Source organism: Mytilus galloprovincialis, chromosome 6, assembly GCF_965363235.1.
Source record: "Mytilus galloprovincialis chromosome 6, xbMytGall1.hap1.1, whole genome shotgun sequence".
Lineage (NCBI taxonomy): Eukaryota > Metazoa > Mollusca > Bivalvia > Mytilida > Mytilidae > Mytilus > Mytilus galloprovincialis.
Window position 1 is genome coordinate 71,562,229 of NC_134843.1, and position 23,318 is coordinate 71,585,546.

The 23,318-nt window shown below is 31.1% G+C and overlaps 1 protein-coding gene across 2 annotated transcripts in view; it reads right to left on the minus strand.

Annotated features, from left to right (window-relative positions):
• LOC143080240 (vitamin D3 receptor B-like) overlaps nucleotides 1-23,318 on the minus strand; it is an 88,867-nt gene that overhangs the window by 31,385 nt on the left and 34,164 nt on the right. The window contains exon 1 of one of the 2 annotated variants that reach the window (XM_076255971.1): nucleotides 17,906-18,063. The exons of the other annotated variant lie outside the window; for it this stretch is intronic. Coding sequence (XP_076112086.1) covers nucleotides 17,906-17,962 — 57 coding nt within the window. The 5' untranslated portion in view covers nucleotides 17,963-18,063. Of the gene's footprint in view, nucleotides 1-17,905; nucleotides 18,064-23,318 lie in introns of those variants that run through there. 2 annotated transcript variants of the gene reach the window in all.

The following is a 23,318-nucleotide window of genomic DNA, read 5'->3' on the forward strand; positions in this document are numbered from 1 at the left end:
TAAAGCGAAAAGACAGGTCAGAATGTCCAAAGAGTACTCTGTCATATCTTCTTTCATTCAATTGGTCATGATCTTATAAGCTAGCACATTAAATTTTACCTAGGTTTTTGTCAACCCATGGTCACAAAGGTCGAAAACCATAGCTGACCATGGTGTTGAGCACAACTAACTATGGTTTGACAATGGCCAACCACTTAAGATTTGATCTTGATGGTATAAACCATGGCCACAATGGTGGAGAACCATAGTTGACCATGGTGTAAAGCACATCCAGCCAATATTAATCGTAAGCAATGATAACATGATGGTCAACCATGGTTGCATTTTGATAGGGGAGAGAACTCTATCAACACAATGACAATGTAACTTTTGCTAAAGCAGTAAACCAAAAATTAATCAATCAGGCCAAGAAACTAAATTTGTACAGAACAGATGTTTACTATACAAAATATATACAAATACCATTAAAACTTTGCCAAATAGTCATTTTTACAACAACTTGTTTGTCGATTTTATACTTGCTAAAAATGCAATCCTTTAGTTGACTTTAATTGCCTAATTCCTTAACAGCAACAACTATTCATACGGCATTGACTTTAATCTTTCATTGGTTTTTGGATTGCTGTCCCATTGACATACATTTAGTTTATACATCATGTATATTTTTTAATAAGTAAACTATCTATGCCAGAAACCATAATAAAAAAATAATATATATATAGTGTGATTGTCATAGACCAAATGACATAGATTGGAAAATGTAATGTGATTGCTAATTTGACAATTCCCCAGAAACCAAGGGACATAGGCAACTATATGCATTGATTATACACTTATAACAGATTATTCTATGAAGGACAATTGATTGCTGATGTACAGACATTTAAATGTGAAAAAAAGGAGCTCAGACCATCTTTTCTTTCCTTAGGGAGCTACCATTTGATTTTTAGGGGGGGGGGGGGGGGGGGTGGGGCTAGGATGAAATTTGAAAAAAATAGGCAGGACAGGAGTTTTGAGTAAAAAAAAAAGGCAGGATGAGACAATTGCAAAAAAAAAAAGTCAGGATGACAATTTATGTAAAAAAAGGCAGGATAAACTAAAAAAAAAAGGCAGGACCGATTGGAGTGAAAAATAAAAATGCAGGACAAAATTTTTCATCCTAGCCCCCCCCCCATAAAAATCAAATGGTAGCTCCCTTAATCTCTAAAAAAAGAAATTCAGTTGACTGCAAGTAAACACAATTTTATCTCTTTTTCACTACAAAAGACAAACAAATATATATATTCCCATCCTACATGCAACATAACTGTCGCGCACAGCTAGATTATTTAATAAACAGTTATTCTATTCAATAAATTCAATATGTCTTTTCCTCCAAAATAACATCCTTTTCAAATTAGCTAAATAACAAATATGTCTTCTTAAATCTGATGTCAATATGTCATTGCAAACTGTTAGAAGTTTTACAATTCATCACAATCTAGCAATCTCAACCAATATTCATGCTACCATGCTTGTCAGATATATTCAATAAAGATATAGCTTGATACCTCCATTATCTTGTACACATTACCAGTCGGTTGTTGGTCTGTATATATCATAGAAAAACATGCACATTTGTGCAGAATGCAAAAAGTCATTTATGAAAAAAAACAAAGTTTAACATTATCAATCACAAGTCGGTCGTTGGTCTGTATATATCATAGAAAACATGCACATTTGTGCAGTATGCAGAAAGTCATTTATGAAAAAAAAAACAAAGTTTATCATTATTAATCACAATTTAATAAATGATCTGTTATTCTTAATAATCGGCGGCACATTATATTTACACTACAATTGAATAACAGTAAACTATAAATAAATATGCCATTACTCTCCCATATATGATTGAAAACAGATAAGGACTGTTAACTAACTAACGTCTGCATTATAAACATACATGTCAAGGTAAACTTCGAAGTCTTCACAAATCCGTTAAAATCATTTTTAATAATTCTACCTTCGTGATTTACCACAAGCCCTACGGCCAAGGCCGGTTAAAATGTTGTTGAGTCAGTGAAATTATCATGCAATCTTGAGTCTTCACAAGCCATATATATTCAAAATGTTTTGCCACAGACTGATATATGTATATTGGTCTGTTATTAAAAAAAATATCACAAGGACAATCATATATCTTTGTGATTTTGATAGTCAATAATTTCTAGACAATTTTATGCAATACTGCAAATAAATGATCAACATGCTGTTTAAAACAATAGGCAAGAGACCTCATAATAAATCTCAAGTTCTTGAACATCATATAGTGTCTAACTCTAAACTAGTTCTGACTCAGACAAGTTTCAGAAATATTTTCTTTTTAAAATGTTGAAAAAGTACTAAAAGTCATAATCTTTCAAAAGATATTTTTTTTTTTATCAACTTTTTTTAAAATGATTTTGTGTAAAATTCAACTATTTTGCAAAGCTTGTATAAAGCAGAAAATGGAATCTAAGAACTTACAAAGCCTTTGATACTTCTATCTACAAATTATCATCTATACCTTTTTCCAAGCTTTTAATCCAAGTTCAATCATGTATGCAATTCTTCTGCAAATGCAATTTCTTGAAAGATTTTTCACATGTACGTTTATAATCCGTGTGTTATTATTGTAAATATTTCTTCAAACACAAAATAACAATAAATTAGTTAATGCATTTTCCTTTCCGTCATGTAGGTATTATACATAACACAAACACAACAGGTATCTTTATAACAGAGAATAAATATTACATCTCTTAAAATGTACTACACAGTCAGCAATGCAATAAACTTATCATTTAATTCTATGTCATGAATTTGTTTTTTTACTTTTCGTGGATTTTGTGGGTGCAAATGAACCACGAAATTAAATGTTCAACGAATGACATATTTTATATAGGCTTGTACGCCGACTTCGACAAAACCACGAAATTAAATATCTACGAACATGGTAGTTCTCCTTAATCCACGAAAATTGGTACCCACGAAAATAAATGAATCCACAGTAAGTCAGAAAAGGGATAAAAGGAGATATAAGTTAATGTAAGACAATGTACTGTAGAGTTATTATCATTCCTGTGATATAGATATCAGGACAGCTAGGTGTTTAATAGATATCAGGACAGCTAGGTGTTTAAATATTCAACTTATGTACACATTTTCTATAGGCCTTTCAGACTGTGTGCAGACTTTTGTAAAACAATATTTAATCAAATATCCCACCAGATAATTAGTAACAATTTTCTCTTAATATGGTGCACACATCCATAGCAAATACAATGTGGAATGACAACTATCAATGCATTATGATCTATCCATCTGGGAGAATAAAGGATGGAGATGTTAACAACTATAGGCTACTGTACAACCTTCAACAATAAACAAATCACATACCATAAAGTGAGCTGTTAAAAAAGCACTGGCAAACATTTCAAAAGAGAAAACCAACCGTCTGATTTATGCTAAAAAAAAAATTTAAAAACTAAATTGGCAGAGACAGCAAACACCAATACACACAATTGACTTGGGACAGAAACATAAAGATGTCGGGGGTGTTTGTCAGCAGATAAAAGTAAAAGGATAAGCTAATTATTAGATCAACCAAAAGCACAAAAAACATCTTACAAAAAGACAAAAGACACAAAGTACAATCAATACCCATTGGTGGCCTTTGGCTGTTATATCTGTTCTATGTTCAGGTTGTTGTCTCTTTAACACATTCCCCATATCAATTCTCAACTTTATTAGACAAGTTGCAACTGTTACTACTGAAAATTTGTTCAAAGACAATTTCAGTTTTTATCGTAAACAAGTCATGTTTTTTCTCAATGCAAAAATATCGGTCAGCACATATTAGACATACTTAATATATAGATTCAAGACAGATTCAGTGTTAAATTGAAAACAAATTTAAGTTCATTGAAAATGTCAATAAGTCTATGTGAATTATTAATAAAAATTAATAGGCTCTTTTGAAAAAAGTCAGCTACATCAAAATTATAATGTGATATCTTGTTTGTAATAGGGTTTCTACAGGTAAAAACTTCGAAAATAATTCTTTGTATTTTTGAACAAATTAAGTAGATTTTAAACTTAAATGGAAAAAATGGAACCCCAACTTGAAAATTAAATGGTAACACTTAAGATTAAGTTCATTGAAGTCTAAAATGTCAAAGAGACAACAACCCAACCAAAGAGCAGAAAACTGACAAGGATCACCAATGGATCTTCAGAAAAACTCAAACCCAGTGGTGAACTTCAGTTGCCCCGTAAATAATTGTACTAGTTTAGCAAAACTGGACTACTCATTAGACACTGAAAAGTATAATTGAACTCAAATTAAAAAAAAATACAAGACTAATTATTATTTTTAGGTCACTCAGGTGCTTGACTTGGGACTTGTGCAAAACATGTTTTGACAAATTTGTGAAATCTATCCCCTCCCCCTATACCTCTAGCCAATGTAGATTAAAAAACATATGCACAGTAAAATTCATTTTGAAAGAAGTCTTAGTTGTCTGATGTTAGAATAGATAACAGAAGAAACTAAGCAAAAATATGACAATGATAAACATAAATCTAAGGACTTCAATAGCAGTTACTAACATGCAAGCTCCAGAACTCCAAGTCTGCTATTAAAGGGGCACAATTGGTGCCCATAGAAACACCAACAACCTGTTGATAAATTAAGTTTAACTTTATCAGAAAACATACATAGATGTTGTCAAGTTGAAAATTTACAGCTTTAATCATCCATCAGAGAGTCAGTCAGTATATCTAGCATATTTACCATTTTTCATAACAGATGAAGGCTTATTATGAGTGGCAGCAAATAAATGTGCAATCAGCTTTTAATAGGACCATTCAATAAAACAAGAAAATGTCTGTTTGATACTTATAAAGTTTGTGTAGAAGAAAAGAGCAGACATTTAAAAAGACATACTATATAATTGAAACGACAATCAAAAGCACATGATTTATCTAAATCACTCCAAAAGTAATTTATTTTATTATTTTCTTATGATTCATTACAAAATTGAATAAGTAGCTTAAGATAATGCTTCAATTAATTGTAGAGAAAGAGAACTAATTAAAACAGAAAGATAAGTTGTTACAGACAACAATACATGGAACCAAAAAATACTGATTCAAACTGCCCAAACTAAACCAATAGCGGACAGACTGCTGTTATAAATAGGGAAACTGGGCATAGATATCTTAATTCAGGAGAACATAACTTGGCAAATCCAAACTTTATTTTTTATTCTAATCCTTGTTTGAAATCATGCAGTGTGTAAAGAAAATGACTTTCATGTGTACCTACAAGTACATGAAACATGTCTTCCATGTACTCTAGACTTTATTATCATGTTAAACTTCACTTGATCAAAGAAATTAATGAGACATTTTATTAAATAACTTATTCTTCAGTTATTTTAAGGAAGTAGCTGTCAGGAAATTTTCTATTCAAATTTGAGGTGATTGACATTTCAGACTTTTTTAAATCAATATTATTTCAGCAAACCTGATTATCATAAGGATTACTAGTATACAATACAAAACTGGAAACACAGTACCTCATACATCACTTTAAGCAGAAGAAATTGAGGAGAAAAATTTAACAATGATATAATGAGAGTTTACTGTGTTCAAAATCAAAATAATTCATGTCCAGACATGCAGTTAATTTAAATCATCACACAGCTTGTGTTAAGAAAAAAATGTTTTTTGTGTTCTTGGGTTGTTGTCTAATTGTGGTGTACAACATTCATACTTTAATTCTTGTTACATTGAAAAACACAACTGACAAAAACCTAAATCATTAATTATTATTGATTCATTATAATTTATTGGATACTTATTTTTCGTGAATTTCTTGGATACAGGTGAATGATAAATTTAAACTCTCTTTTTTAAACCCCAATGGATTACAAGATTTCTATTGGCTTGTATAAGCAGAATGTGGCATTACTCCAAGAAATCAATTATCCAAGAAAATGTGAGTTTTCTTCAATCCACAAAAATTGGTATCCACATATAATGTATCCACAATAGCAAGAATACCTAAGATCAACCTGTAAAAATTGAATCCAATGAAAAAACCTCTCATCAAGAAATTCTTGTAAAAAAATCATTATAAACAATTTTAATTTGTCTTCATAGGCACATCCTGGGGGAAAAATTTGGTTGCTTATATAGGGAAAAACAAATGCATGCCCCTTAAGTCAGTCAGCCCCCCCTTTATGAAAAGTTCTGGATCGACCACTGTGGTCTTTTGATGTTAAATGCCACTTAGAGCACTTTTTGCTATTTTTTAGCTATAAAAGTAGAATGAGTCTGATGAAAAATGTTTAATAAGCATTGAATTATGTTCATTTCCCCCCTTTTTATGTCCTGAGTCCACCGCACATCACAGTGGTCAAGTTCAATGTCATTCTTACTCAGTTAACTAATCAAGTTTGGGGTTACAATAGGCTTATCTATAACTAAGGTAACCTACCAAGATAGCTGTGTGCTAAAGAACATCAAGACAATTTAATTTCACCTCTACCTGTTCACCTTATATTTTAGAACATGCATACATTTTTGTTGATAATAAATAAACAATAACATGGAAAAGTTTTGTCACTTTTCATCAATGTACTCTTACAAACCTGTTTCCCAATTACAAAATCTGGCCAATGGCCATATACGCCATAGTTCATAACAATGAATATGCTGGTTAACCTTTCTGCACTGAAACTGTATACGTAATGCAAAATACATATGCTAGACTTGATAGCAATCATTCATCCATAAAAAACATTTTACAAAATTCCTTATGTTACAATTACAACATTACATGATGTACCAATTTCCATAAAGGTATATGTATATGAATACATGTATAGGCCATGCTATAATAAACATCAACCAAATATTGTTAAAATGAACTTCTAGGTTTAGTATCTTTTGACATTCACAGTTCCTGAACATTATAAATATTCAATTGATTGCATTATATATTAATTTATTCCCTCAGTTGTTTTTTTTTTCTATGGCATAAAAAGTCGTAATTTGAATCTTAGCTTGATTGAACTGTTCTGAGAGAATATACAATATTCCTGATTTCTTACTTATATATGTAGGACTCTAAAGTGCAATGGGGTTGCTAAAGTACAAGGGACATGCTAATGTGTGATGTTCTGCGCTAAAGTGTGATATGCCGCCATACGCTAAATAGTTATCAAAAGTACCAGGATTATAATTTTATACGCCACACACGCGTTTCGTCTACATAAGACTCATCAGTGAGGCTCAGATCAAAATAGTTTAAAAGCCAAACAAATACAAAGTTGAAGAGCTTTGAGGACCCAAAATTGCAAAAAGTTGTGCCAAATACGGCTAAGGTAATCTACTCCTGGGGTAAGAAAATCCTTAGTTTTCGAAAAATTCAAAGTTTTGTAAACAGAAAACGTACATACAAATGACCATATAATTGATATTCATGTCAACAACGAAGTGCTGACTACTGGGCTGGTGATACCCAGTCTGATGGTCTGAGAATGTATAGACGTAAGAAAGGTAGTTGGATTATGACGTAAACAGCCATGTATACTGCAGTCGACCATTTAACTATATACTAGTATCCTGTATCCTGCTTTCTATTGGCGAACAAATTAGTCAAATACATTTTAAAAACAATCATTGTTTATGTTACAGTTTACTTTGCTGTCCTTGTTAAAATATTGTCGATTTAAGAAAGAAAAAAAAAATAATGTTGGTAAAATAAAGGTACATGTTTTCAAGCGTAAATTATAAATTGTTGACTAAAACATTCAGTTTGTACACTGTAGGAAAAATACAACATGTATTTGTACTCACTACGAAAAATGAGAAAGCTCGGCGAACATCCCCTTTCTCTTTCATTTAAATATACAAAAAAATGTAAAATACACATTCCAACAATAAACTAACTTTGTATTTGTAATTTACGATGATGACTGTTAGGAGGTGTTCACATTAGTCTTTAGCAAACAAACAACCATCACAATTTAGCGCAAGACACCATCGTACTTTAGCGAAGACAATCCCACTTTAGCAGGACCATCACACTTCAAAGTCTTCATATATACTCTGATATGTACAACATTAATTTACTTGAGATATCAATACCAAAATATACTTTTTATATTAAACATTTAATAATAGTTTTAAGGATATGTACAATTTTTCCCTTAGCATTATTAAAAGTGAGTTCTGCATGAACAGAAGATCAACCTCCTTTTTTACTTTTCATCATGGAAGCCAATTTTAAAAAAGGTATAATAACATCAGTCTCATACCTGAGTCATGTTGGAGTATTTACTTATATTAACTTGTAGAAATTTCAAGGTCATCTGAAAAGATTTGACTAAAACTAATGATAATGTGTTCTTCAATTGGATGATAAAAGTTTGTTCACCCTTAATTTAAGTATCAATGTTTACAGGTATATTTAAAATGAAATTTTGGGTCAAATAATATAGGAGGGACCTGATGGGGGGTCTCATCATGATTCACAAGTTTTTTTGGTCAATCACGATTCACAGAAAATAAATTTCCATGATCACGTCTCACGAAAATATAAAAAAAAAATCTGTAGAAAAACGATCACGATAGCGAACATGCGCCGATCACGAAGAACAAAAATAACCCATCAAAGCCCCTCATATAGAGCATATTACTCTCACCAAAAAGATATTCATCAGTCAGTGTACGTGTTTAATATTTATCCATTTAAGGAATGTACATGTATAGTCAAACTAAAACTGAATCTGCAAATTTTGGCTAAATAACAGGAAAATCTCCTTCCAAAGTGTTTCCTGAAAATTTTTAAGTTTTGAAGTTTAAATACAAAATATTTAATCTTGAGTTATCTTTTTTTATGTTTGAAATTGAAATGGTTTGGTATTCTCACTTTTATTTTTCTTCAGTAGCAATATCAAGTTCATTTTAAACCCCAAACTGTGAAATTATTTAATTTCAGAATTTCAGTCAGTACAATACAATATAAACTTAACTGATGTTTTACAAATGAATATATTCAATACAAGTTACATTACATGTTGATCTTAGAGGCCACTTTGTCTGAAAGGCCCACATAAAACATTAAAAAATAAACTTACAGTTACTAGAATGAAGGAATATACTATATTTCAATCTAGAAAACTTTACTTTAAAAGGAATAATGGCAGTTCTTGAACGGCTATTTCAGAAAATCGAATTAAAAGTTTTAATTTCAGATTTATAAAATAAATATGTGATACTGTTACAGTCAGCCATTACATGATAAAAGTAGAAAATTATGTTAAATCCGTTAACATACAATAATTCTGCATATGGTAATAAAGCCAGATGCCACCAAGGCCTTTCAAATTTTGATAGCTAATCCCAAGGTTGTGACTAATCTTAGTAAGGCCAGTGACAATCAAATGCTAAAATGTTTCCTCTAACACAATTTAAAAAAAAAATCAGTTAGACAGGAAATACTTTTTATTTGAATTACATATATTTTTTTCGTGACAAATTTAACAAAAGCACATACAGTTTTGCTGTACAGAAATCAAAGCCTTAACGGCTGTAAAAGCAATTGCTGCCATGTTAATGTTTGGGGACTTTTATTTTTCATCCACATATATACAAGAATTAAACCTGACATGAGTGTTGTCTAGTTAAAAGTAAGAAGGTTTTAACTTTATATGAATAAAAGACTTTAGCAGAAAGTCATTTTTAATATGTTTTATATTTCACAAGGAGACAACACGTTTACCAGGCTAAAGTTGGGGTCAAATATACATGTGCTGAAACATATAACTCAAAAAGAAATCATCATGGATTATCCCCTGGTAGTGTTTGTAACTTCCTTGGCAATAATTTCCTTTATTGATTTAATTTTAACAATTTTCATTATTAATTTATATTTAACCATTAACACAAATGATTAAGATCGATTAAGTTAAAACATTTCAACTTTCCAGACGCAAATGTTAAAAAACGGAAAAGAAATAAAATATCTTACAAGACATAAACATGTAAAGAATAAATGTATATTTCAGCTTAATAAAAATATTTTCATAATGTTACTTTGTCATCATTTTTAAAACTAAGTTCCAAACATTATTGCTCAGTTGATATGTGTCCTTCTGATGCGGTACGAGCACAGGCACTTGTTTCTATCCATAGGAAGGTCGATTATCCATATAAATAGTTTTATATGGATAGTCGACCTTCCTATGGATAGAAACAAGTGCATGTGGGTACGAGATAACTACAATTCTCATGCAATCCCGAAAAGGGGGGTCATCACAGACAAACATGACATTAAATCGTTATCACTGAACTAGTATATATATTGTATAGGGGCCAGCTGAAGGACGCCTCCGGGTGCGGGAATTTTTCGCTGCATTGAAGACCTGTTGGTGACCTTAATTCTGCTGTTGTATGTTTTTCTATGGTCGGGTTGTTGTCTCTTTGACAAATTCCCCATTTCCATTCTCAATTTTATTATACGAACAAGAACAAACAGCTCTACGTTGCTTTGATATTTATCAATTTTCAGGAAACATTGCGAAAAATGATCTTCAATATTTCGAAAACATGTGAAATAAAATTGCTAACACGGTGGACCGTCGAGTGTCAACAAACGTAGTAGACTTGTTCACTGAAAAGACGAGGATAATGGTTTCATCTGACATTTGTTATGCAAACCCAGTTTTGATCATGATATTTAAAAAGACGTACTTTTTTTCAATCTATGTATTAATAAACTAGAAAATTCCAAATTGTAAATATCTCTTCATCTGGACCGACTTGGCATCTACTACGTTTGGACGGGTCCATTTCATTAGTAAGGTGATCGGTAAATATTACGGAGTTTTGACAGAAAAGGAAAACGAACTTATTGTTATGTGTTTTCAAAAAGGGTTTCGTTCCGCTAAATTATTTGCGCAAATAAAGTTTGTCTATTTTTAGATTACAGGTAATAATTTGACACTACGCATTAACCTGTGTAGTGATTTTGATTTTACGATAAATGTATGAATGAACGATAATTTTATGAATGAACAAGAGCACCTGACCTCTTAAAGAAACACAAATTAAACATAAAAAACCGTATTTATTAGGAGATAATTCAGTTAAATTTTCAATACTAAATCAACAACTGAAATGAATCCATATTTTGTTGAAACATCGTACGAACGGCGGAAAACGGAATCGCATTTATAAAAATGTACTTTTTTTCACTCGGACTTCTATGTTATTTGATAGTCAAACGGTTGACCCTTTAAATACAAAAATACATCTACAAGAACATATTCTGAAACTTCTTAAATCCACTAACGTTTTTTTAAAGTTTCAAGCTATGTATTGCATTAGAAAACATACATAGGTGTTAAAGAATGACTGACCAGGAGCCTGTTTAACAAAATACTATGGCTTGATCTGGGCGGAGTCTCTGATCTGGGTCACAAAGATGGCCATACGCGACGGCATAAAAGCAATTGCTTTAAAAAATCATGAACCCCTGACAGGAAATTTTAGAAAAAAACTTCTGTCTGTACGTGACATGATTGATCTTGATAAATATCTGATGTAAGCTAATCTTAACTTATAAGAATCATACACGAAACCTTTTTTTTAGAAATTGTCAGACAATGAAAGCATCATTTATAATAGTCTTTCAGAAAGATCATCTATTAAAAAAATATATTGATCGACTCACCAGGATAATCAGAGACAATTTAGGCAGGGTTCAGAGGAGAGCAAAGATCTTTTTGCATGGCCTTATTTACTACCATGAAATCAATAATCATTGCCTTCATTTTTTTCATAATGGTCTAGTAACTTTTGTATCATTAAATTTCACTCCATAAATTTTAAATACTACAAATTTCCTTCAACATGTTAAAGATGAAGGTTTTAAAACCATTTAACTAATATAATCTTCCTATGTGTGAGGTATCTTCTATATTATGAATAGTGTTGGCGTTCATAAGTTCTCATTAACAGTTTTCCACCAGCCCTCACCCTAATGTGTGATTTGGTATGATTGTCAATGAGACAACTATTTAAATGAAGGTGATTGAACCAATTAAAAGTCATGGTACAACACCCTCTTTAAGCTATAATTTAGTTTTTATGAAAATAATGCAGAAGTGACGACTATAATCAAACTAAATTCTTTTAAATCAGATTTATGAATATTCATGTTCATTCAAGTGTAATGTTTTGTCAATCTGACATGATATTGATAACATAAGCCTGATATCTCTAATTATATCTTACACGACACTCAAGATTCAAGTCTGCAATCTCTGAAACAGTACTCATAAAAAAGCCTGATAACACTCATAACATAAGTAAGAGACCTTTTTATATGACATATAGTAACATTCATGACAAAAGTCAAGGATCTGTTTATATGACATAACACTCATGACATAAGTCAGAGATCTGTTTATATGACATAACACTCATGACATAAGTCAGAGATCTGTTTATATGACATAACACTCATGAACTAAGTCAGAGATATGTTTATATGACATAACACTCATGAACTAAGTCAGAGATATGTTTATATGACATAACACTCATGACATAAGTCAGAGATCTGTTTATATGACATAACACTCATGACGTAAGTCAGAGACCTGTTTATATGACATAGCATTCATGACATAACTCAGAGATCTGTTTGTATGACATACCACTCATAACATTAGTCAGAGATCTGTTTATAGGACATAACACTCATGACATAAGTTGGAGATCTTTTTATATGACATAACACTCATGACATAAGTCGGAGATATGTTTATATGACATAACACTCATGACATAAGTCAGAGATCTGTTTATAGGACATAACACTCATGATCTAAGTCAGAGATCTGTTTATATGACATAACACTCATGACATAAGTCAGAGATATGTTTATATGACATAACACTCATGATCTAAGTCAGAGATATGTTTATATGACATAACACTCATGACATAAGTCAGAGATATGTTTATATGACATAACACTCATGACATAAGTCAGAGATCTGTTTATATGACATAACACTCATGAACTAAGTCAGAGATATGTTTATATGACATAACACTCATGACGTAAGTCAGAGACCTGTTTATATGACATAGCATTCATGACATAACTCAGAGATCTGTTTGTATGACATACCACTCATAACATTAGTCAGAGATCTGTTTATAGGACATAACACTCATGACATAAGTTGGAGATCTTTTTATATGACATAACACTCATGACATAAGTCGGAGATATGTTTATATGACATAACACTCATGACATAAGTCAGAGATCTGTTTATAGGACATAACACTCATGATCTAAGTCAGAGATCTGTTTATATGACATAACACTCATGACATAAGTCAGAGATATGTTTATATGACATAACACTCATGATCTAAGTCAGAGATCTGTTTATATGACATAACACTCATGACATAAGTCAGAGATATGTTTATATGACATAACACTCATGACATAAGTCAGAGATCTGTTTATATGACATAACACTCATGAACTAAGTCAGAGATATGTTTATATGACATAACACTCATGACATAAGTCAGAGATCTGTTTATATGACATAACACTCATGAACTAAGTCAGAGATCTGTTTATATGACATAAAACTCATGACATAAGTCAGAGATCTGTTTATATGACATAACACTCATGACATAAGTCAGAGATCTGTTTATATGACATAACACTCATGAACTAAGTCAGAGATATGTTTATATGACATAACACTCATGAACTAAGTCAGAGATGTTTGTATGACATAACACTCATGACATAAGTCGGAGATCTGTTTATATGACATAACACTCATGACATATTAAGTCAAAGATCTGTTTATAACACTCATGACCTAAGTTAGAGATCTGTTTATATGACATAAAACTCATGACATAATCAGAGATCTGTTTATATGACATAACTCATGACATAATACTTGAGATATATATCGCAGGGGGAGGGGGTTCCTCACTCACTCAGATCCTGAAATCCCTGGCTTAAAAATATGAAATCCCGAGGACTTGAATTTAAAGAAATCTAAATCCTGACATCTTAAAATTCGAAAAAAGAATTCACGGATCTTGAAAGGATCAATATAAAAATCCCGAGCTTAAAATTACCCGGTCCTGTCGTCCCATAAAAGGTCCTGCCCCCTTCATATCTGGCATAACACTCTGTCACACAAGTCTGAGATCTCGATCTTTATCCAAAATGATACTCAGAGATATTTATATCTGGCATAATTCTCATGACACAATTCTGACATTCTATTTATAACTGATATGACACTGAGTTACACACAAGACATAAGCCTGATAGCTCTGCTTATATCTGACATTAAGTCAAATTTCTCTGTTCCAATCTGAAGACACACATAACACAAGTTTTAGCTTTCTTAAAAGCTGTGGACTGCTTTGCTCTATCCTAATTTAATGTAATTGGTGTGCATATGGTATTTTTAGAGAGTTGATTGATATAAAATGGATTTACTTTAAGGGTGTGCGTTATGAGTCTGCCTCTCTGGAGAATCATACTTACGTCCTTTCAAAATTATGGATTTTTTTACAGTTAAATTTTTAAGATTACATGTATTTTGTGAAATATTAAGTGTTTGGAACAGTAAATAATAACTATCCAATGGACCAATCTCCTGTGACCATCTGACACCTTAGTCTGCAGCTGTGTCTCAGAGATAGTGAAAGTCCTTTGGCAATAATAGGGTCACCGATTTGACACTTCACATGGTCCTTGTGAAAAAAACATATTACAGCTATATATATACATTAGGGACATTAGCTGTCCTTGATGTTAATGTATGGAATGAAACTTCAAACAAACTATTTACTTTTTACACTGATATACTTAATCAAAGTTTTCCTTCAAAATCTTTGACAAATTAATTTTTTTCTTATTGTGTAAACTTGCATCTAGAGGTAACAGTCTTAAATAGACAACCTTTAATGGAATAGAACTTAGCCTCACTTAAACTGACCAACCATTAAATGAGTTGTCAAAATTTACAAGGTATAAACAAAAGCGCAAGGAAATTATGCAAGAGATCAGAAGTTGAACAAGTTTATAAACAGAATAAAAAGTAACAATCTAATGAACTCACTCATACAAAAGTTTACAAAAATTTGGAATTAAAGAAGAGTCATATTCCATCATGAGAAGAACCAAGAATTTTTGTTGTCAAAGATATTTTCAGCACAAACAAAAAACAGAAGTAAAAAGTGCTGCCACAAAATTAAAGCATGTTAACCATATTTTGTTTTAATTAGGCAACAACCATTTTCTTATCTGGGGGGGGGGGGGGGGGGCTGGGATATTTTTGAAAAAAATATTTTGATGGCCTAGCTGACCGAAAAAAAAATTATATTTTGCACTGAAGCTGAAAAAAAATTTATGCTGTCACCTGCTTGAAAATTTTATTTTGCACTGCTGAATTTGAGAATGGTGAAACTAACAACAGACGAGACAGTGAAACAGCAGATTATAAACATCTGTCCAGTATACAGATTAAGCTAAGATTTCTATTTATAGATCTTTATACCTTATCACTTTTTGTATGTTCCTATAATAGTGTTTGATCCAGAAATATTTATAAGAATTCCAAATCTCCCGCATATATATGTTACTACTGTAAGACCATACTTAAAACTGCAACTATTATAAACATGAAATGGTCATTTTATAACAGGAATAGATATGGTATCATAAGCAGTCTTTTAAGATAGCCCTGATTGTGTATGACACAGACTTGTATACTGGTAGTATTTTCCGTTTGTATCATTCTTTATACCACTTTTTTAAATGGAATGTCAATTATCATAGTTGGAAACAGTGGATTTTATAAGTTGGAGCTACTCACTATTTGCCATTACATAGGGCAATGGTGGCCACTTCAATTGCAGTATTAAAATTTAAGGATACCTGTATGACGGACTCCGAGAATATCATAATGTAGAAAGTGGGCTAAAAAAACCAACTGAGACAACAGCCAATGCCAGGATATAGACAGAGCCATGCACTTTACATTTTACATCAATTAAAAAATTAAAATGAATTTTATGTTAATTTTATGGTTTTGTGAAAAAAAATTGTATTTCTGTTCCACATTATAGGAAAAAATATTTTGTCGGAGGAAGGTTCTGAAAAAAAAATTATGAACACAATAAAAATCCCAGCCCCCCCCCCCCCCCCCCCCCCCCCCCCAGATAACAAATGGTTGTTGCCTTACCATGCATTTCCTACAAAATGTAATTTATATAAAATTTGCTATTGTTGGCATGATAATTTGGTATTTTTATCAAAACCTGTAATTCAATATTTTTGATGCACACATTTTGATTTTATGATAAACCTGCCTTTAGAAACATGTACAAGATTAAATAATATGTCAAGTTTGGAAAATAGATGTTTACATGTGCGACATTTTCTGATTTCATGTCTACAAGTTGTAGTCTTAATAATGACAAATTACATGTGAGCTATTTTTGTTTTCTTTCTGCAACGAATGCACATAAAATTAGGTGAGATTTATATAATAATGTTTGTGTGGGTTTTTTCTTAGAAAGAGTGCATTTCCTTAATAAATCTCAGATGAAAAACAGTTATTAAGAAACATCTAATCAAAATTAACATGATTAAAGTTTAAACATTGGTTTGTTTTTGCTTGATGTAACCATTCAACTTTTCAACCAGTCAGACAAGCAAACATGTAAGTATGTATAAGCAATTCATTTATAAACATTAACTTAAAGCCTGGATTATCTATTTTCTCAGGTGAATTAAATGTAGGCAAAAAATGACCAGTGATGAATTGATTTTTAGGGAAAAACAACAGAACCAAATTTTAACACCTGAATGTAAAAATACATCTGAAGAATTCATTTACTGGAAACATTATAGTTTATCTATATATAGCATCATTTAGCTTTAAAAGATCACCCAAGACAATTCTGGACATGTGCATTTGCTGAAACTGGCTTAAGTTCCTTAATTTGGAATAATGCAAAAATTACCTGAAAATTTACAGAAAATGAACTGTAAAATGATATTTCATGTCAACAAGCCTATCAAAAATACCAGGATTATAAGTTTATACCCCAGAAACAAAAGGTATTGAGTGAGACCTACAACAAAACAGGTACACCCTTTTCCCCTACCTGCCTACATATATCTGTCCCCCCCCCCCCCCGAAATTGTCATACTATATGCAGGGAATAAGATGAACATTTTCTGTTAGTAGCATTTGCTAATCTTTTCTCCTGTACTATATGTAAGTTTTTTCACTTCAAATTTCTGATGCATACACAACAACTAGCAGTACTCATATCCTTCTGTAAGTAACAAATGTATTTATGTAACAAATGCTGTAACAAATGTATTTATGTAACAAATGCTGTAACAAATGTACTGTCTGACATCTTGTAATCATATGAAGTTATTACAATACAGTAATAAACCCATTCCAATTACAAATTCTACTTTATGCTATTATTGTAACCAAAGTTATATCTTAACTGTTCATTTAACTTCACCAAGATAATAAATTATTCTTATCATTTTTATCTTTTAGCATTATATATATATATACATCTATTAAAAGAAACGCATGAGTAAAAGTACTTCTGATGTGTAACATTTTAGCAAGCGTTAATAAAAATAACATACCTCAATTTACACCACAGAATACAATTAACACCTTAATATCACACTATAAATAACTTTACAGTAAATAACCCTTCTGTATGTCTTATTATTTCCCATCAGACACAGTTGACAAAATTATTTACCTTAGATCTAATATAAGAGGAATATGATGTCGATTGCGAAGGAAAAATTCCCCACATCTTTTACATTGCTATATCTCCGTGACCTGGTAAATAACAACACCACAGAATATTTCACTATTGATTGTTACTATTTTCCTCATCAGCTGTGTATGTCTCCGTTAGTATTAGCTGAATTCCTTAGCTTAAAGATGGTGTCCTGATGCAATCATACATAATTTAGTTCACTCAGCCATTGAGGACATTGACCTTAATAATATGGATCCATTTATATGTATTTTAACATCTATATCAGGATATTGTGAATATATATCCATGACGATATATAATTTATTACTGAATCTGTGAATTCTAGAAAAAAAGTGATAAAAGATTAAAAAAAAATCATTATTCGTTATGACTGATCTGAGTTCGAGAAATTGTAAATGCTAATTTAATCCTAGCGCTATATTTAATTTTCCCCTAACAAATTTGTATATAAACTCTATATAAGGGAGCAACCATTTAACTTCAAGGGAGAGGGGGATATGGTTTTTGTATGAGTCAGGATTTTTTTAAAGCTTTTATATAATAGCACTTTTTTTTTTTCCAAGCTTAATATCAATAAAAAAAAATTCTTCAAAATCTAATACTATAAGGTATGGGGGGACATCTGGAATGGATTAAGATAAATTTTTTTTGTCATTAGTGCTTGACCAAAACATTTTTTACTTCATCAAATTGGGGATCAGAATATAATTTTTTTTTTGGAAAAAAAACATACACATTCAGAGACACCTGGTGACATTGAAAAAATAATTGATTGTAACAAAATGTCACCTCGTCTTGAGAAACCATTGAATAGAGACTGCTAAATACAACAGCCACACAGATTAATTTTGTCATAGATGTCGCAAGGTGTCTCACAGGGTATGATCCATTAGGTAGCCATGAACCCAAGCTATAATGTAAGATCATAATAAAATGCATTGCAATAAATTATAACTAAAAAAATTACATGTTATTATGGTAAAAAACAACAAGACCAAAACAACCTTGAGAAAAAAAGATGCACAGATGAAAAGGAAAGGTGATTAATAATGCTATATATAGCTAATCATGATTAATGTCCTAACACCTAAGAATAAGTCAAAAGAGAAGGTGATATGCATTACTAGACAGATATTTAGTTAAAACCTTTCATCATGCATTATTATGCATTCAAATGATTTGAGAAAAAAAATCAGCCCAGATATTTTCTAAATCAACAAGTTTACCATAAAACACAAGAGATTTTTTTATTAAAAGATATATCCATTCTTAAAATAGATGATCTTTAAAATTTTCATATTTTTACAAATTTTCAAACCTTTGTACCAGAAACTTATACAAGAAAAACTGTTATTTAAGGCCATAAAAAGAATATAAATGTTTGCCCTAACTCTTAACCTACCCAGAAAAAAGCTGCCTACTCAAAATATTTTATTGCCTTGATTTGAAAAAGTTTTTTTTAATCAGATCGTCATGACTAAACATCTGACACTTAAATTTCTCTTTGTTGAAATAAAAAAGAGAAAATGCCTACCTTCCTACCGACTGTCTTCACCTTCTCAGGCTTCTGGTAGGGTTTGGGCAAACCAAAATATTTTTAAAGTTTGGCCTAAACTATATGAAAGTTCATTGACATCTTAAAATAGCTACTAAAGTATATTCAAACTCTTACATACTGACCGACTACTAGACTGATTAAATCAATAAATAGTGTAGGAAAGTATTTAATCCCTGCAACATTGAACACTGCATCAACCTGCCTTTTATAGTAGAAATTAAGTCCCTACAAACTTACCAAAAGGGCAAAATTAATATAAATAACTGGTAAGTAGACTTTCTGTTTCTGACAAACAAATAAATGTGGAAAGGGATTAATATAAGTTGTGATACATTAATATTGTTTCCCAATCTACTGTAAATAAATATGTTTATAATATTGTTTCCCAATCTACTGTAAATAAATATGTTTATAATATTGTTTCCCAATCTACTGTAAATAAATATGTTTAAACTAAATGAATTACTAGATAGACAAGCAAAGGCTGCTATAATATGATGTCTTAAGTTTTTTTAAATTTTTTTTATTTATTTTTTTTTGGTTGGAATGTACTGTGTTTTCATTTATTTTCTTGGGTACCAATTTTCGTGGATTGTGGAAAATTGATATATAATTTTGTGGTTTTGCATACAAACTGATAGAAAATTTGTACTTCTTTCAACATTTAAATTTGTTGTTCACCTGTACACTTGAAAATTTGTTGTTCACCTGTACACTTGAAAACCATGAAAATTGGTATCCAATGAATAATAATGACTCCACAGTAATTTTCCCAGGTATTGCCACAAGAAAATATTGCTTTGGGTACACAATCGGCCAACGAACCTTATAAAGCCATAAAAATGTAATGCTACATTTTTTTAGCATCAAGTCATACAGTTTCAAAGAAAGCAGCTGGTCCATTTGAACTAATTACACCCACTAAATTAGTTATAAGTGCAACCTTATGCTTTCACTAACAAAGACATTAATATTTATGCATTTATTCCCTATAATATGACCTTTATATAATATATATAGCTATAAAAAATTCCCTACAAATTCACCAAAATAGCAAGATTATTAATAATTGGTAACAAGACTTTTTGATTTTGACAGACAAATGAATGAATTGATAGGATAGATAGACAAGAAAAAGATGTGTCACTAAAGCTTTCTAATTTCTATTTTTATTTTTTGAAAGGGAGGTAATATTAATTTTGAGGAAAATATGTCCATGTTTCAAAATTCATATTGCAAATATCACAAGACATTTATTCATCTCTTCAAACAGTCTTCACGATGAACTGTTAAATCTAAAGAACCGGAGCTCAATTTTTGAAAATTTTTAGTTAGATTTTGTTGGCCTGTAGATATGATTTTTGCAGGCCCGAGAGTAATTTCACAAGTCTGGGCTGCCATTCAGCGTGAAGACTGTATAAATGAATTAACCAAAAAAAAATTCACAGCACTGTAAAATTGACTTCCTTCACCTGCTTCAGGTACACAAAAGGCCAAAAAACCTAAAGCCAGCTGGAAATGTATTTCTACTTTTTTTAATAATATAGGTCAAACATTATTTCAAGGTAAAAAAAAAAAGAAAGCAGCTGGTCCATTTCAACTTTAATACACCCACTAAAATAGTTATTAGTGCAACCAGGTTTCCCTAACAAAGAAATTAATATGCATTTTTTTTTCAATACATAGGACTTATTTATAAAAGCTATATAAAAAAAAAAAAAAAAAAAAAAAAAATTACAAATGTATCACAATTGCAGCTTCTATGATTTATTACAAAAAAAAATGTTTCCAACCATGACACTTTAAATTGCATTCATATTTCAATCAGTTTTTCACGTAAATTTAGTCAGATTATCTATAAATGAGTTCAGACAGCAAAAAATACCTTTAAAATATAAAATTAGATGTTAGATTAAACTTTTATAAAAATAGCTGTAAATTATAGTCTTTGGAATTGGGAATTAGACAAATTATTTGATTATGGAAGCATGAGTATATAATAGTGAATTATTTTGTAAAAAGGTAAAATTGTACTAAAAAATAGTTCCCAGGAAACTAACTATGCATTCAACTTGTAAGTTGAATATCACTTTGGTACAAGACTGGCTTCACTTTTATATTTAACTACCACAAACAGGACATAACTTTTCACTACAATTGAATTATTACAATTTAAGTATTATTTCAACATATGTTTGTTTTAAAATCGATATAATGCATAAATTAAAACTGCATGACGTCAGCATACATGCATTTGTAACATCTGAGAACAAAAATTAACTCCAAACAGATGATTTCAATCTTAAGAGAGAGATTTTATATACAAATTACTAAGGCAGCAATCTGTAAATTCAGAAACTATTGCGTGCATTTATCATTGCGATTTTAAGTCATTTTAGACTTAAATTTGCGATTTTAATATTTATGATTTTGAGGAAAATCCTTTTTAAATCAAATAAAATACATGTATTTCAAAATGCGATTTTAAATTATTGTGTTTACAACTCTGTGGCTTTTTTCGCAACAATAACAAGAATGTGTCCATAGTACACGAATGCCCCACTCGCACAATCATTTTCTATGTTCAGTGGACCGTGAAATTGGGGTCAAAACTTTAATTTGGAATTAAAATAAGAAAGATCATATCATAGGGAACATGTGTACTAAGTTTCAAGTTGATGTAACTTTAACTTCATCAAAAACTACCTTGACCAAAAACTTTAACCTGAACTTCGCACTATCATTTTCTATGTTCAGTGGACCATGAAATTGGGGTCAAAACTATAATTTGGCATTAAAATTAGGAAGATCATATCATGGGGAACAAGTGTACTAAGTTTCAAGTTGATTGGACTTCAACTTCTTCAAAAACTACCTTGACCAAAAACTTTAACCTGAAGCGGACGGACAAACGGAGGCACAGACGGACGGACGGATGGACGGACGAACGAACGGAGGCACAGACCAGAAAACATAATGCCCCTCTACTATAATAGGTGGGGCATAAAAATCTCGCAATAATTTCTGAATTTACAGTATATTGAACGTGACAAATCTTTCAGCATTAACATAATGTATGAAGTGTCACTAAATCTCAATTTTTTTCAATTCTTATTTTTATTCAAGGTACCAATATCTGACTTGTATTATCTAGATTACCACAGTATGTTCCGTTGTTGTGTATTTCTTTACTCTGCACCTAGGTTTTGAAATAGAAACAAGTGCCATTGGCAGTCATTCAGGGGTGTTTAGAATCACACATCTTTTTTAATATTTTTTTATTATAATTATCTGAGTGTTATGTGGTGTTCTTGGGAAAAGGAGCCCACCCTTTTCAAAATAGCTTGATCTTCGCTGGAGTGTTACTACAATGTTTCTGACATAAGACAGGAAAGTACATTAGGAAAATTTAAAAATAACTCATTTGTCATAGTTAAGTTCCATTACTGGCTAAAACAACCCTAACTGAGTTGTTTTTCATAACCGACAAGTATGATTGGCTTTGACTAAAATAAAGATCTTTATATTTATAACATTTACATGTCTTTTGGCAATCCTTCTTTTTTATGAAAAATAGTTGGATCCATTCTTTCAACCGTTATAAGTTTTAATGTCTAGCTAGAATGAGAACTATCTCCTTTGAATCAACTGCCTCAATCCCTGATCTCACTCAAAAGTAAATTAACAACAAAAATACAGAAAGAACACTGAGAAAAACCAACCAGGTGCTCCGCAGGGCGCAGCTTTATACGACCACAGAGGTCGAACCCTGAACAGTTGGGGCAAGTATGGACAAAACATTCAAGCGTGATACAGCTCTGAATTTGG